This window comes from Pelophylax lessonae (genome assembly GCF_965119305.1).
Source record: "Pelophylax lessonae genome assembly, chromosome: 8".
In the NCBI taxonomy this organism is placed as follows: Eukaryota; Metazoa; Chordata; class Amphibia; order Anura; family Ranidae; genus Pelophylax; species Pelophylax lessonae.
Genome location: NC_138775.1, coordinates 63,201,104 through 63,217,296, shown reverse-complemented (window position 1 = coordinate 63,217,296; position 16,193 = coordinate 63,201,104). Strand labels below are relative to the sequence as shown.

Genomic DNA, 16,193 nt, shown 5'->3' with positions numbered 1-16,193 from the left:
CTTTGCAAAGCTCAACTTCCCTTACAAAGTGCACAGTCTCTTTGCCTTTAGTAATTCAACCCCCAAGATTTCCTCTGTAAATTGTTTGAATTGTATGGATGAGACACAATGTCTCCCCTATGTATGCAACCTCCGGTCATCTCAGCCAACTGTCCATTGTCTCCTAACAAAGCTTCCACATCTGTCATAATGTCATATTTCAAAGCATTGATTGGCTGTAAAAACATCTTGCTAATGATGTTTCCAGAACATCTTTGAAACCTCTGAGCTTTCTCCTTCTCTATATGAGCCTGAAATATACAAAATCAGGATGACACAAATGATACAGTTTTGTACTCGTGACATCCCAGGAGTTTGTAAAAATAATCATTTGTGAGCCGAGATGGAAAAACATCCTGAGATTTGCCGGTTAGAGGAAAGCAAAATACAAGTCGTTAGTATGTGTAACACAGATTTTTAAAGAAGTCTTTGACCACTTCTGGACTGGAAAGGTTTTCCCCCCTAATGACCAGGCCATTTTTTTGCGATTCGGCACTGCGCTATTTTAACATGACAACTGCGCGGTCGTGCGACCCTGTACCCTAATAAATTTGATGCACTTTTTTCCCCCACAAATATAGCTTTCTTTTGGTGGTATTTGATTACCTGTGCGATTTTTATTTATTGCGCTACAAACATAAAAAAGCAACAATTCTGAAAAAAAAGACAATATCTTTTACATTCTGCTATATAACATTAAAAAAAAAAAAATATATATATATAATTGTTTGCATCTTTTTAGGCCAATTTGTATTCTCCTACATATTTTTGGTAAAAAAATATTCCCAATAAGCGTATTTTGATTGGTTTGCGCCAAAGTTATCGCGTCTACAAACTAGGGGAAAGATTTATGTAATTTTTATTTATTTATTTATGTTTACCAGTAATGGCGGCGATCTGCGATGTTTAGCAGGACTGCGACACTGCGGCTGCGACAGGTCTGACCCCTGTAACGGAAACTGCAATCCACACTGTACTTGTGGACTTCCGTCAGTATACAGCTCCCTCCCAGTCGTGAACATAGATACCAGATTTTCCCAGCCGCCCTACATACAAAGCTAGCCGACAACTTAGCTTGTACTGGAATCTTCTCTTTATTGAACAGTTTCACACTCAATGTATACACACATGAGCACATCCCCTCCTGATCAAATTACCCCATCAGGTCAGGGGTTGCCTGATTACATTATCATATGCAGATGAAACTGTATACAGAAATATCATTAATATATCTAAAGAACAACCTACACAAACAAACTATTTCAGAACAACCTACACAAACAATAAACTATTTCCACTCAGCAACTAACAGATGACAATGATTCAATCAACCTGAGCCAATTAACTAGCAGGCAGCTGTCCTCAAGCTCCTGTAATACAATACACATTATTGCAATAAACATCAAAGCATTGCTTTAATTATTTAGGAGTCACAGACTTCATGGCAACAGGCTATAGGTCTTACAGTGTAAAGTGGGATCAAATCTTCATATTTCTAAAGAGATATTGTTGATAAATATTACTCTCCCATTTGAAGTTTTCCAAACCATATTCTCAGTGTTCATTAGGTATCTGTCACATAGTGTCTGTCTTTCACTCCCAGTGACAGTGAGTACTGTCACAACCCCTAACTGACATTTTTGACACTTTTGGGGGGAACAGTGACATTACTACAGTAATCAGTGCTAAAAATATGCACTGTTACTGTACTAATGACACTAGCAGGGAAGGGGTTAACCCAGGGGCGATCAAAGGGTTAAGTGTGAGCCTGGGGGAGTGTTTTATAACTGTATGGGGGAGGGACTTGTGGAATCAACACAGAGACCTGTGATCCTAAATAGGAGGATCACAGGCACTCTGTGTTCATTCCAGAGAGAACAACGGTCTGCTGTGTTTACAATGGGGAGCGATCGCATGTGACCCCGTGGCTTCCTAATGGGGGCGGGCGAGTGCCTCCAGGAGCCCTCCGGCGATCCGCCGTACAGGTACAGCGGTTTACGCAGCCGAGCCAGCCTGCTGCAGTATATCTGCAGCGAGCGGTCGGCAAGTTAATATGAAGATTCCTACATTATTACTGTAATATAATTGTACGCTCCTTTTAAATTTCTAGCAGAAAGATTTTCTGTAGCAACAGTTAAAGTGATTGTAAACCCTCACCTTACAAAACGACTCATTCAGTTTACAACATTTGTGTACAGATATAGAAAAAACATTACAAATACCTTTTTTCCCTTTTCTATAAATGATCACATTTTCTTAGCTGCATAAGAGCTGGGGGAGGAGAAGCAGCAGTACATTGAGCTTCCCAGTGAATGGCTGTGCAAGGAGGGCGTACCAGGAAAACTTTGATAATTGGAAAAGAGAAGGCTGAGTTTCCAGCACTGCTAGAAAACTGACCACTGCGTTTTCTCCTGCTTAGTGTGGTCAGTTCTTATATTTAATCTGCACATGACTGATTATTCAAAGTGAACACAGCAGTGTTAGTGCTTGATGGAGACTTTTTTGATGCCATCAAAGAAATGCCAATAGCTGCACAATCTATATTTTAAGCACATAGATGTTTAATTGCATCTGTTTATTTGGCTGCAGATATGAGGACATACTATGGTGCATTGAAGGTAAGAATCCGTAGGCAGTAGAATACAAGGAACAGTATACTACAGCAGAGCTGCTGAATTGAAGTTTCTACTGTACAGGAAAAGTCTTTACAGCTCAGCTTTATGTGATGTTTTCATTCCCACTATTGCACAGCCAAAAAAATTACAGAAGACTCGCTTCATGACAAGCAAATTCAATTTGATATGATTTGAAACTTGTGGATTCTCTTTATGGACACTAAGAACTTCATTCATGTTTGTTTGACCCTTCCTAAAATCTTCCAATTTATCTATTAAAGCATTTGTTACCCCAACATTTCAAGTTCCTGATGTGTCTGTTGTACCATGTACTTGGATGAAAATGTATAATGTTCTATTTGTATTGCTTCCTTTGTGCAGTCCCTCTGCTTTCCTGTTAAAAATGGACCACACTAAGCAGGAGAGCATAGCATGGTCAGTTCAGTGCTATGCTGGGAACACAGCCTGTTCTCCTCCAATGATCTGACTTGTCCTGACACCCCCCCCCACCCCCCTTGCACAGCCTTTCACTATAAAAAAAATCAGTGTGCTTTTGCTTGGGAGTGTGATCACTTAAAAAAAAGGTTTATAATGTTTATGTTTATAATACCGTATATACTCGAGTATAAGCCGACCCGAGTATAAGCCGAGGCCCCTACTTTTACCACAAAAAGATGGAGTATAAGCCTAGGGTGAGAATGCAGGGCGGCGGGCATGGTACAGGAGAATGCAGGGTGACTGGCATGGTACAAGAGAATGCAGGGTACTGGCATGGTGCAGGAGAATGCAGGGTACTGGCATGGTGCAGGAGAATGCAGGGTACTGGCATCGTGCAGGAGAATGCAGGGTACTGGCATCGTGCAGGAGAATGCAGGGTACTGGCATGGTACAGGAGAATGCAGGGTACTGGCATGGTGCAGGAGAATGCAGGGTACTGGCATGGTACAGGAGAATGCAGGGTGACTGGCATGGTGCAGGAGAATGCAGGGTGACTGGCATGGTGCAGGAGAATGCAGGGTGACTGGCATGGTGCAGGAGAATGCAGGGTACTGGCATGGTGCAGGAGAATGCAGGGTGACTGGCATGGTGCAGGAGAATGCAGGGTGACTGGCATGGTGCAGGAGAATGCAGGGTGGCTGGCAGGGTACAGGAGAATGCAGGGTACTGGCATGGTGCAGGAGAATGCAGGGTACTGGCATGGTGCAGGAGAATGCAGGGTACTGGCATGGTGCAGGAGAATGCAGGGTACTGGCATGGTGCAGGAGAATGCAGGGTACTGGCATGGTACAGGAGAATGCAGGGTGACTGGCATGGTGCAGGAGAATGCAGGGTGACTGGCATGGTGCAGGAGAATGCAGGGTGACTGGCATGGTGCAGGAGAATGCAGGGTACTGGCATGGTGCAGGAGAATGCAGGGTGACTGGCATGGTGCAGGAGAATGCAGGGTGACTGGCATGGTGCAGGAGAATGCAGGGTGACTGGCATGGTGCAGGAGAATGCAGGGTGACTGGCATGGTGCAGGAGAATGCAGGGTGACTGGCATGGTACAAGAGGATCCGGGGTTGTGGGCATACTACAGGAGATGCAGTGCTGTGGGCATGGTACAGGTGGACCATGCCCGCAGCACTGCATCCCTTGTAGTATACCCGCAGCCCTGCAGAATGGCAGGTAGTGCAGCAGTTTCCCTTACCTGTTCCAGAGGCGCCTTCATTTTAAAAATGGCGCTGCCAGGCCCCGACACGTCATTGCGCACGCGCCGCCGCCGCTCGTATACTTTCGGCTATTCCCGGCCTCTCCCGAGCGGCGCCGGGAATAGCCGAAATTACAGGTGCGGCGGCGGCGCGTGCGCAATGACATGAATGCGCCGGGCGGCGCCATTTTTAAAACTCAAGCACGTCGGAGCGGCGGGGAACTTTTTTTTTTTTTTCTTGACTCGAGTATAAGCCGAGGGTGACGTTTTCAGCACAAGAAAATGTGCTGAAAAACTCGGCTTATACTCGAGTATATACGGTATATAATATAATGTTTTTTCAATATCTAATATTCAAATATTTGCCTTTCATTTAAATTTTAAACTGCCTGGGTTGTTTTACAAGGTGATCGCTTACAATCACTTTACAAAAACTGAGTGGTTAAAGCAGAACTAAAGTGAAAACTTTTTTTTGAGTTTTGGATAGAGTGGAGAGGGATTAGAACACGGGTCAGTTATTGCTGTCTGTGGCTCCAATTAAGGAGATTCACCCTCTCTATTTGTCCTGTTTACCATTATCATTGAACCAGAAAAAAGAAAATCCCAAATTTTGAGTTGTCCCCAGAAAAGTAATAGAGGGCCCCCAATGAATTCCCTGTTTTTGCAGGTATTTCCTCTCACTTCCTGTTCAGCTATGGGAAAGGAAGTGAAGGGAAATCTCTGCGATGGGACAAAGATGGCAAAAAAAAAAAAAAAAATCTGACAGGGGTTATAATCCTCCTTTACTCTATCCAAATAGAATTTTGCCTATAGTTTTACTTTTAGCTCTACTGTGCACTCCAATGGATCTTCGCCCTCTGTCTGCCACCCCCACACCACAGACATCAGTCCATCCAGTTCAACCTGTGATAAGTGTGTGTGTGTTTGTTTATAAGTGTTTATGTCAATACCCTGTTTCCCCGAAAATAAGCCCTACCCCAAAAATAAGACCGAGCGTGATATTTGGGGAAAAGCTGCAATATAAACCCTACCCCGAAAATAAGCCCTAGTAAAATCCTTGTAAAAACATGTAATCCGCTTTGTAAAAAGATGATATAATGTGCAGTGCGTTTCCTTTTGTAACTTTTTTGTGGAAAATACCTTATTTACAGCGCTGCTTACAAATGGAGACTCACTGAATATTATATAATCTTTTTATAAAACAGATTGCATAATTTTACAATGATTTTAACCAAGGTTTATTTTTGGCATTACAGAATGTTTTTGTACAGAACTTTACAGAATTTAAAAAAATATTTTATTGTATTATTCCAGGTTTTTTTTTTTTTTTAAAACAGAGGGGTAAATGACACAACACATGGACTGTGCTATCTATCATGCTTTAAAGAGATATATATATATATATATATATATATATATTTTTTTTTTTTTTTTTTTAAGATCGTCCTTGTACATACATTAAATAAATAAGACATCCCCTGAAAATAAGCCCTAGTGTGTCTTTTGTAGCCAAAATTAATATAAGACCCAGTCATATTTTCGGGGAAACATGGTAGCACATCATAAAAAACTATTTGGATGATTAAAATACGACTAAGGCTGGCCATAGATTATACATTTTTCTTACATTTTTCTGTACAATTTTCTTTAGATTTAGCTTCAACTTCATAGTACAGAGGCCTGTCTAATAGGATACAATTGAAAGTGTTGTTTAGTTTTGACCTCATATTATTATATGGTTTTTGGTAAATCTAACAGAACATTTTACAAGAATATTGAACATGTATGGCCAGCCTAAAACAAAAATGGCATTTAAGTCAAAAGACTATGACTAAAACTAAATCGAAATTTGATGCTAAATTAACACTGGTTATATATCACCATGGCTAAATCTGTGTGTGTAGTGCATGTTCAAACCTTAATACCATTAATAATGTGAGGAAAAGGGGGTGAGTTTCAAGGCCCCCCTTTTCCATATGGGAACACCGCAGCCAGGGATTTCAAGACTCTCCTCAGCTGAGGGCGTGGTCAAGGCACCTCTTGGGTGAGGATGTGGTCTCTGGGGGGGGCTTTGTTGCCTGATAGGTGGGATACAAGGAAAGGTCTGGAATGTTCTGGAACCCCTTTGGGAGCTTATAAAAGAGGGGCTCTGACTGGATCTTAGCGCCAGTCGTCGCCGGAAGGACATGCTGCGGAGCTCACCCAACCCCCCCTCCCCTGTCGCAGCCTTTTTAATGTGGTGGGTCACCTTTTCTTAAGAAAAGGGAGACAGTTGAATGGAAATGAAATGTGGTAATTCAGCTCGAGCTGTAATAGCTGAGTTGAAAAATGGTGTGAAGTTAAAGTTATAAGTGATATGGTTTTCGTATGAAGTCGAAGTTTTAATAAAGTGTACGTTGAAACCAATAAATAAAGGCCGAGGCCATAATTTTGCCAATAAATAAGTCTATGTAGTATTTGTTAGCTTGACTGGAGATTGTTAGAGAATGAATGCTGCGTGTGTTCCCATAACAGGTTATTTTACTCCAGGAGTATATAATGAGTTTGGAAATTCCAGAGAAATGGTTAAATAATGCATTACAATTTAACTAAACCCATTCGATTTGAATCGACTAAAGTTATTTTAGTCGACTAAAATGTATTGGAGATTTTTTTTTTTTTTTTTTTAATTCTATTTATTTATTGCAACAAGTGGAACAAAGGAGAAGCCTAACAACATTATCCATATTTTCCAGTTTTACAATATCAGCATATACTTTCATTTTTCACATATACATAAATAAAATTAAGATAAGCATTTTTCATATTTAACCTGGACCTGTTTATACTCTCCATCAGAAATCTCCAATGTCTCAAATGTACATTTTTTACTTTATTACTAATAAATCCTAAAGTAGTAAGGAGCGAAAAGAGAAAAGAAGAGAAGAAAGTAAAAGAAAAAGGGAGAGAGAAAAAAAAAAAAAAAAAAGGGGGGGGGGGAACCCACAAGAGGGTACCAATGGATTTTCCATACCTGTTTATGTATCTATATTTTAGTTCATCACCCATTTGTCCTTCAGAGATGAGACACCACCACTCAGAAAATCTAGTTCTTTTATATCCTATCCCTCCCTTCCCTCCCTCCGACTTCTATTCTTTGACCTCCCGTCGGAGTGTGTAGACCTCAGGAAATAACAGTAAAATACTGGAGGATGACCTCCAGTCCTACCTCCAACAACTCCCACACTCATCAATACTAAAGGGCAACTAAGCCGTTCCCTCCGTGGTAGTCCCCTATTCCCCTCCCCCCCCCCCCCCCCCCCCCCAAAAAAAAAAAAAAAAATTTTCCTTCCCCCTTCCCCCCTTCCCCCTTCCTTCCCCCCACCGTGTTTGTGTCCTAGTATTCTTATACCCTTACATTGCCTGTTAAATGTTTATCTGTGTCTATTTGTGTGTTCCTATTTCCATTACTGGCGTCTTAACCCTGTGATCTCAGTGCCCTCCCTTCCAGTGACATGATCTTCCCTTCGAGGTCTTGTTTATAAATAAGTGCCTCTAACACTACCAAAAAAAAAAAAAAAGGGGGGGGGGACCCCCTCCACACCCTAGTGTGTTCTCTGTATTGGAGATTTAAGTTGATTAAAATGTAGGGGATAATAATCAACTAAAATATGACTAAAACGAAATCCATTCAGATGACTAAAATACGACTAAAACTAAAATGGCATTTAGGTCAAAGGACTATGACTAAAAATAAATCAGAGTTTGACGTCAGAATTAACACTGGTTCTGTGGTTTCATTGTTTGGCTTTTATATTACTGCAGAACACAGTAGTGAATTAGGAGTCAGCAATTATAATGATGGGCCAATAGGAATATGTTAAGGGAGGAACTTAAAGGCAAATGTAGGAGCTTTGCCTGGCATTTGGCTGTGACTGGCTGCTGATGCTGGTATGTGCAGGTGGCCAAAGCCCCATGTTCCACCTGAAAACTCCTAGAATTTTTATTGGTGTCTTTCATTCTATGGTGTCCATTGGTTTATGCAATTGAAGCGCATGCAAAATGTGGAAATAGTAACTCTAGCCAGAACATCCATATTATCCAAACACATGGTTTTGCTATTAGTAACAAGCATTTACGAAGAATATGCAATCATTATAGGTCTCTCATGTTGGGACCGTTTTATACTTCAATATCTAAAACAATGTTTCCCATCTAAATGTTTTTCTCATGGCCATGCCCAGTATGTTATAGAATGTATGCCAAACAGGGCAACCAAGCCCAGAAAAATAGACCCAATGATAGAGGAATCCATACATACTTACTGAATTATGAAAAAACTTTGTTGCCTGAAAGAGGACCTACACTGTGCAAACTATCCCCAAAAAAGACAAATAAAGGGCAAAGGACTAGTCACCAGTATTACAAGTGGTCTCCCTACAGCTGATGCTTTCACTATTACTTCTTACCATGCCTTGTTCTACACAATGTTTGTGTGTGGAGGAAGCCATGTTGGTAGAGGACAAGGATTTGTTTCCTTATATCAGAGCTGCCCCAATGAGTAACTGATTCCTGCCCCATTAATGCAGCAGAAAGTTAGAGGAAATGAACTTTTTGACAGTTGTCCCTGGAACAGGTTTCCCCATCAGAAGACTTCCCCTTACCCCTTGTTCTGGGGTGAACTCTAAAATTTGGTATTTTTCCTCACTTTCATCCTTGGTGACAATGATCAGTCACCAGTATATTTACATTTTTGTTGAAGTCCGGAAGAGGTGGAGGAAGGAGTTTTCCAAGGCTCAGTGAGGTCCCTGGTCTAGTCGGAAGGTTGCAGAATGTGTGCCTAGTAAGGAGGAGCCCTAGAATCTCTCCTGGTGACACCTGTTCTAAGGATTGGCTTCTGGGGAGAGTGGCTTAACCCAACACATTCTGGGAGAATTTGATATTTGGAGGGACCATCAGAGCTATCGGCTCCGGAGACGGGACGACAGACTGTGTGGCTCTCACTTATATACAATCTGGTAAGAGGCAGTGTTATCGGGAGAGGTCTCTGTGTGTCACTTCCTTTTCAGACTGTGTGGCCCTCACTTATCTTTAATCTGGTAAGAGGCAGTGATATCGGGAGAGGTCTCTGTGTGTCACTTTCATTTTTAACCATCACCTTAATTATTGAACATCTGGTGAGGACTTGGGACCTAAGGTTACTGGTGCTTTCCACTATTAGCCATCTGGTGACGGTGTGCACTCCTCTTGGTGACGAAATAGCATTCAACAGTATTACGCTATGTACTGTCTATTTTTTCTTTGCATATGATCATTATTTGTGGTTGAGAGGACTAATTGATCACACCGACCGAAGGCTGAGCGTTTTGATCTGACTTGAGTATTGGGCGAACTCTATTCTGCATTCTGGTAAGGAGAATTGAATGTTGGTTTAATCATCTGCCACTGGAATCGTTTGTTTTGGACTGTGCCTTTCATTTGGATACGGACTTGTCACCAATGTTGGACTATCATCAGTGTGCTTCATCTTACATTTATCTGTGGATGTAGTACCCATTAGCGCAACTTAGCCCTTACATACACCCATTTTTGCTTGTCACAATTTAAGTTGCTGCTGTGTTATCTAGTATTTAGCGCAGTTATATCTTTCTTTTATATTTAGAGGGGCGAATCCCTGCAACAGGGACATCGATATTAAAACTTTAATATTACTTTACTCACGTCATTGCTATCGAGGCTGCACACGCCGACTGCGTCATCCTGGTCCTGGGAACTCTGCTTCCTTTTCCGCTGCAAAACATACACAGAAAATAATTTTACAATTTGCCCGACGAAAGAAGGGTAATCTATTCAAATGACCATATCTGGATCAGCAGGTTAATCAGATTCAAACACCACCGGGAATTCCGATGATTACCTTCAACAATTCCATTAAGTGGGAGAATGTATCATCCTTATTGTTCTAACAGCTACAGTTCACATTAATAATTGTGCTACCAAAATTAGTGCGTGCTGTAAATTGCCTTCAGCATTGTTTCTGTTTCTTCTTGCTGGAGGCTGCCATTTTGCTGAAGCCCAGAGCCACTGAACAGCGGTAAATCTTTAGGGTGTCAGCAGATCGGCCTCTACACAGTGCCTAAGAATAGAGAGCAAATGAGCATGTGCAGAGCACAGTGAGACAGTGTATTCCTTGAGTTTAAACAGTATCGGCACTTTTTTCAATGTTTTCTATAGTTCTACTCAGGGCTTTTTTTTCAGCTGGAACTCAGTTCCACCACCTCTGGCCCAGGTCCCCTGCTTTCTGCTCAGCACTATCACTTGTAAACACAGAAGTCTGGCTTTTGTGTTTACAAGTGACAGCTTGTCTCCCAACAGCTCCCACAGATCTGATCTTCTGAGTGGCTCCTACTAAATGCAGGATGGGGACAAGGGAGATGTAGGTGCCCAGCGTGCAGTGCGGATGCTGTCACCCCCACTGTATGATCTCACTGCATGCCACCTACAGTGTGCAGTGAGGTGCTAGAGCCGGCTGGGGGCTTCAGCTCAATACAGCAACAATGGAAGATGGAATAAAACAGCAAGAATGGAAAATGGAAGATGGTGGCGCTTTTGAGGTGGGGGAAGGGGGGGGGGGGGTTTAGGCAGTGGAGGAGGGGTTGTATGCAAAGGTCATAGCTGAAGAGGAGTGAAGGTGAGATGTGGATGGGGGATGCAGCAGTAAGCAGCTGTGGAAGAAGGCTTAACTGTGCATTCTGTATACAACGCACCCCTGAACTCTGCATTCTGTATGTAATGCACTCCTGGTATTGAATGCCCCCTTTAAGACCCTCCCACTCCTAGTGACATTTGACCACACCCAGTATTGGATGCAGTTTGGAGGGTGTGTGTGGCGGTCAAAGGGGGGTTTTTGTGGGTCGTGGTTGAGTTCCTGAACCTATTTTCTAAGAAAAAAAAAAGCCCTGATTATACTGTACCTGCAAAAGGGGCCAAATTGAATTTATCAGAATTTAATTTTCTGCCTAAAGAACCACTTTAATAAATATATTTATATTAATGCATGTAATAGACAAAATGTTACTCGGGACTGGTTTGCTCAATGTTATTTCTCCTAGAACAGGGATGTAATAGCATGGGTGGCAGTATTGTGATTTGTTTGTTAATAATTGTTACTTTTTTTGTCCCCTTTTAGATAAGACCCCATTCACACTAGCGCGACTTGTCAGGCGACTTGGTCGCCTGACAAGTCGCGGTGGGTCGCCCGCCATTGAATAGTACAGGACCCGTTCTAATAGGAGCGACACAAGTCGCTCCGACTTAGAAAAAGGGTCCTGTACTACTTTGGGGCGACCTGGAGGCAACTTGCATTGACTTCAATGATATGAAGTCCGTGCAAGTCGCGCCAAGGTCGCGGTGCACGCTGTGCACCGCGACTTCACAGGTTGCCCCAGCAAGTCATGTCGCGCCAGTGTGAATGGGCGCTTATTCTTGCTGAAAATTTTTAAAAAACAAACTAACATTACCTGCTTTCAGAATGGTGCCTCAAGAATCAGGGCTACATATACCTTTACACAAAGAATTTCCTAACAACCACAACCCAAAATCAAGTTAAAGTGGAAATCAAGGCACATTTATTGTAATCACTTCCTCTAATCACTTCATTTATTTATTATTGATTTATTGTAATCATTTCCTTTAATCACCGTCTCTATAGGGTCTTTTCAAACAAGCTTTCAGATCCGCCGATCCCCGCTGAGCAGGTCGATGACAGCTCCATCTCCACTTACTTTGCAGAGACAGACCAGTCAGATCCCCGCTCTCCTCTATGGGAAATTGGATGAAAATGGACCGCCTGTCTGTTTTCATCTGATTCTATCCAATCCAATTCTCCCGACGGATGGAAAATAGGGTTCCCATCTGTCTGCATTTCACGGACAGGATCGGATAGCAGCGGGTGTCAGTGGAGATGTCACCGCTGACATCTGCTGCTCCATAGAGGTGCATGGAGCATTTAATTAGGTCTGCCTGAAAAACTGATAGGTGGAAAGCCCGTGTGAAAGGGGCCTTTCTTTTTACATTATTGTGATGCAGGCGGGACTCTTGATATTACAGAAAATACCTAGGTAACAGATCCTATAGGCTGCAGTGCTGGTACCTCAAAAAATTGGCAGCAATGATCAAATTTTGTACTGGAGGTGGAACCTTCTATTTGCATCAGCACCTCTGCCTCCACCCCTAGAGGCTAACTGACAACACAATAACCCTATAAAGTTGATTTACCCTCATTCTAAGCAGAATCTTTTAAAAACAGGAAATAGAAATTTATGAAAATGTTATGATTTATTTTTTAAAAGGTTTTAAAGCATGTATCTGTTTTTCCATATTTCTAAACTTTTGAACTTGAAGCTGAACTCCAGCAGTCCGTCACTTTAAAAGAGTTTTTTTGAACCAAGCTGGTCCAGATGAGCTATTGCCTTCAAAACTGTGAGCCGCTGAGAGCTGAGCCAGCTGCTCCAGCCCCCTCTATAGCCCAGCGTTCCAGTGAGCATGGAAGGGGGGGGGGGCTAGAGCAGAGAGTCGGTGAGTGACAGTCATCAGCTCTCTGCTCATATAGCATTGAGAACTAAGTGATCAGTGGTGTTTGATCATTAAGTTCTCAGCCTTAGAGCCAGTGGAGGACCGATGCTATATCCACCTAGGTAAGTATGATTTCTAAAAAAAAAAATAAAAAAAATAATAAAAATAAGCTCTTTAATGTATTTGTGTAGCTACAGTAGCTCAGGAGTGTGTGACATACAGAGTTTAGGGGTCAGGAGTGCATAGGGCTCCTTTCGAGGCCTCTGAGGAAGAGTCTAAGCCTCGAAACCCGTAAGCCTTTCCAGCTTCAGAGGACAATACACCCTTTGATTTTGATGCTGATGGCAATATACCCATTTGATATGCTTGGATCAAGAACTCGTTTGTGAGTATTTTTATACCTTTTATTCAATAAAACCTTTCTAGAGGATAATGCACTAGGCCGGTGCGCCCTTGTGTTTGTTTTTCGATTTCAGCAATAAAAAACTGACAGGTATTCTACTCCTTCTCCACTCTATCCAAAAAGGGGAAAAGAAAGTTTTGCATTTAGTACCACTTTGACTGTAACAGGTCTGGGTGTGGTTCTCTTTTATAAACACAATTTGAATTAAATTACATTACTGAAACCAACATACAACTCTTTGTACACACTCACTAAAAGTTGAAATATTTAGAACCACATTAAAGGGGTTTTAAAGATAGAAGGTTTGTTTTATCTTAATGCATTCTAATATGTCAAGAAGAGGATCTTGGGTTGCCCTGTGCAAAACCAATGCACAGAGGAGGTAAGCATAACATGTTTGCTATTTTAATAGAACATTTTTAATAGAAAAAAAAAAAACGAGACTTTACAATCACTTTAATTGAAGCTGTCACACCGATGGCAGTAACTGTCAGTCAACAGATACTGGCGGTATGTGCTTTGCAGTTTTGCTTACATGTTTTACATAGCTTACATTTTAAATGCTGGGAGTGTCTTTAGCCAGTTTACGAAAAACCAGGTTCTCCAGTATCTCTAGAGAACATATAAGACCGCCAAACTTCTAGCAAATATTGCTGGCTGGGTCTAAAACAGCTGACTTACAGTAAACAAGGGTTCTGCTCTTCAGTGTACTGGCAGGGACAGACTTGTCTATTCAGGCTGTGGATGTAGTTAAAAAAAAACAAACCTAGGAGTGAGGGGAGAGAAGAGCTGCAGACGTGCACGACGCTGGATCGAATGAGGGATCAGGTAAGTAAAAGGGGGGGGGGGTTGAGGGGGGATGCTAAACATTTTTTACCCTAATGCAAGGAATGCATTAATCGGTTGCCGACCGCCGCAAGTACATATACTGCGGCGGTCAGCCCCGGCCAGGCAAAGTGACGTATGGGTACGTCACTCGCCTGTCACTTGCTTGTGAGCCAATAACGGGCGAGCGCGTGCCCGCGGAGGCGCGCGCCCGCCCCGGTTTGATCCCTGGGAAGTCTGTGTGTGTGACCGGTGGACCCGATGTCCGCCGGTCACTCGCGATCGTCCGCCGTGAAGGGAGAAAGGCAGGCGGCTAATGTAAACAAGCCGCCTGTCATTCTCCCCTGTGTAGGAATAGTGATCATACGGTTCTACTATGTAGGACCGTTGATCACTGTTCCTACACCAGTAGCCATGTCCAATCACAGTTAGAAGCACGCCCCTAGGGACAGACTTAACCCCTCCTTCCCCAATAAAGTTAACCCCTTCCCTGCCAGTGTCATTTTGCAGTAACAGTGCATATATATAGCACTGATTACTGTAGTAATGTCACTGGTAACCCCAAAAGTGTCAAAAATGTCAGTCAAGGGTCCGATCTGTCCGCCGCAATGTCGCAGTACCGCAAAAAAAAAAAATCGCAGATCGCCGCCATTACGCGTTAAAAAACAAAACACCAAAAATGACAGAAATCTTTCCCTTAGTTAGTAAACGCAATAACTTTTGCGCAAACCAATCAAAATACGCTTTTTGCGATTTTTTTACCAAACATATGTAGCATAAAACAAATTGGCCTAAAATGTTAAAAAATTTTGATTTTTAAATTTTTTTGGGGAATTTCATATAAAAAAAATGTGAAAAATATTGTTATTTTTGCAAAATTGACGCTCATTTTTTGTTTATAGCGCAAAAAGTAAAAATCGCACAGGTGATCAAATACCCCCAAAAGAAAGCTCTGCTTGTGGGAAAAAAAACGACATCAAATTCGTTTAGGTACAGCGTCGCACGACCGTGCAATTGTCCGTTAAAATCACGCATTGCCGAATCACAAAAAAAACCCTGGTCGGAATGGGGGTAAAATCTTCCGGGGCTTAAGTGGTTAAGGTAAAACATGTTTCCGCTTTACAACCACTTTAACCTTGCACACTTTTTTTTGATACACTTGGAATGTATTTAGCTAGCCATAGATGGATTGTTGTTTTTTTTGTTTTTATCAGCCAGCCAGCTGATCAAAAAACAAAACGAAACACCAATGGATTCCCTCGTGAAGGAATGCAGTAAGTCCTCTCATTATGAAAGAGTTAATTTCCGGTAGCTTGTTCATATATCCAACATGTTCGTAAGTCCAGCAAAGATCAGTGCTTGCAAACAAACACTGCGAGCACTGATCAGTGCGCTTTGGTGAGGGGAGTCCCGCAATCAGAACACAATAGCACAGCTGGGGAGAACGCTGTACCAACATTGCTTGTGTTGGTATGGCAATCTGTCCATTTTTTTTCCATCCAGCCTGCTGGGTTGAACTAAATAAAACTGTGCAACTGTGGTGATTGCTCAGATCAAACTGAAATTTTTAGGCAGTCCCACTTGGGAGAAATCAATCAATATTTGAAATGTAAAACTTTTTATGGCCAGCTTAAGTTATACTTAAAGTGCAATTGGTATTCAACGTTCACACCTAGCATTCTGTGAACGTGCACATTTTTTTGCTTGCCATGTCTGCATCTGCTTGCTGCATTTAATGTGCCATTTTTAAAATGATATTTTTCTCTAAATTTCTATATAGATTATCCACAATTCTCCTATGCATGTACCTATACGGGTTTTTCATGCCATAGACTCGATAGTGTTGACTTTTCTTTGGGGCTCCCATACCCTCTGATTGTCTCTGGCTTTGGGGGGGGGGGGGCGTTTTTTACCCCAAACTCTGAATCGGACGACTGCGGCGGAGGCAGCAGTAGCTACTTCGTATGAAACCTTACTTAATATGGTATAAAGGAAAGGGATCCCTGGAAATATTTTCCATACATGTTCCCATAATATAAATATTACCCCTCTGCATAGGTCCCCTAAA

At 42.1% G+C, this 16,193-nt stretch overlaps 1 protein-coding gene across 5 annotated transcripts in view; it reads right to left on the bottom strand.

Annotated features, from left to right (window-relative positions):
- ARHGEF3 (Rho guanine nucleotide exchange factor 3) overlaps positions 1-16,193 on the bottom strand; it is a 563,072-nt gene that overhangs the window by 216,181 nt on the left and 330,698 nt on the right. For all 5 annotated transcript variants that reach the window (XM_082266501.1, XM_082266502.1, XM_082266504.1 and 2 more), the window contains one exon: positions 10,045-10,113. In XM_082266501.1, coding sequence (XP_082122627.1) covers positions 10,045-10,113 — 69 coding nt within the window. The remainder of the gene's footprint in view (positions 1-10,044; positions 10,114-16,193) is intronic.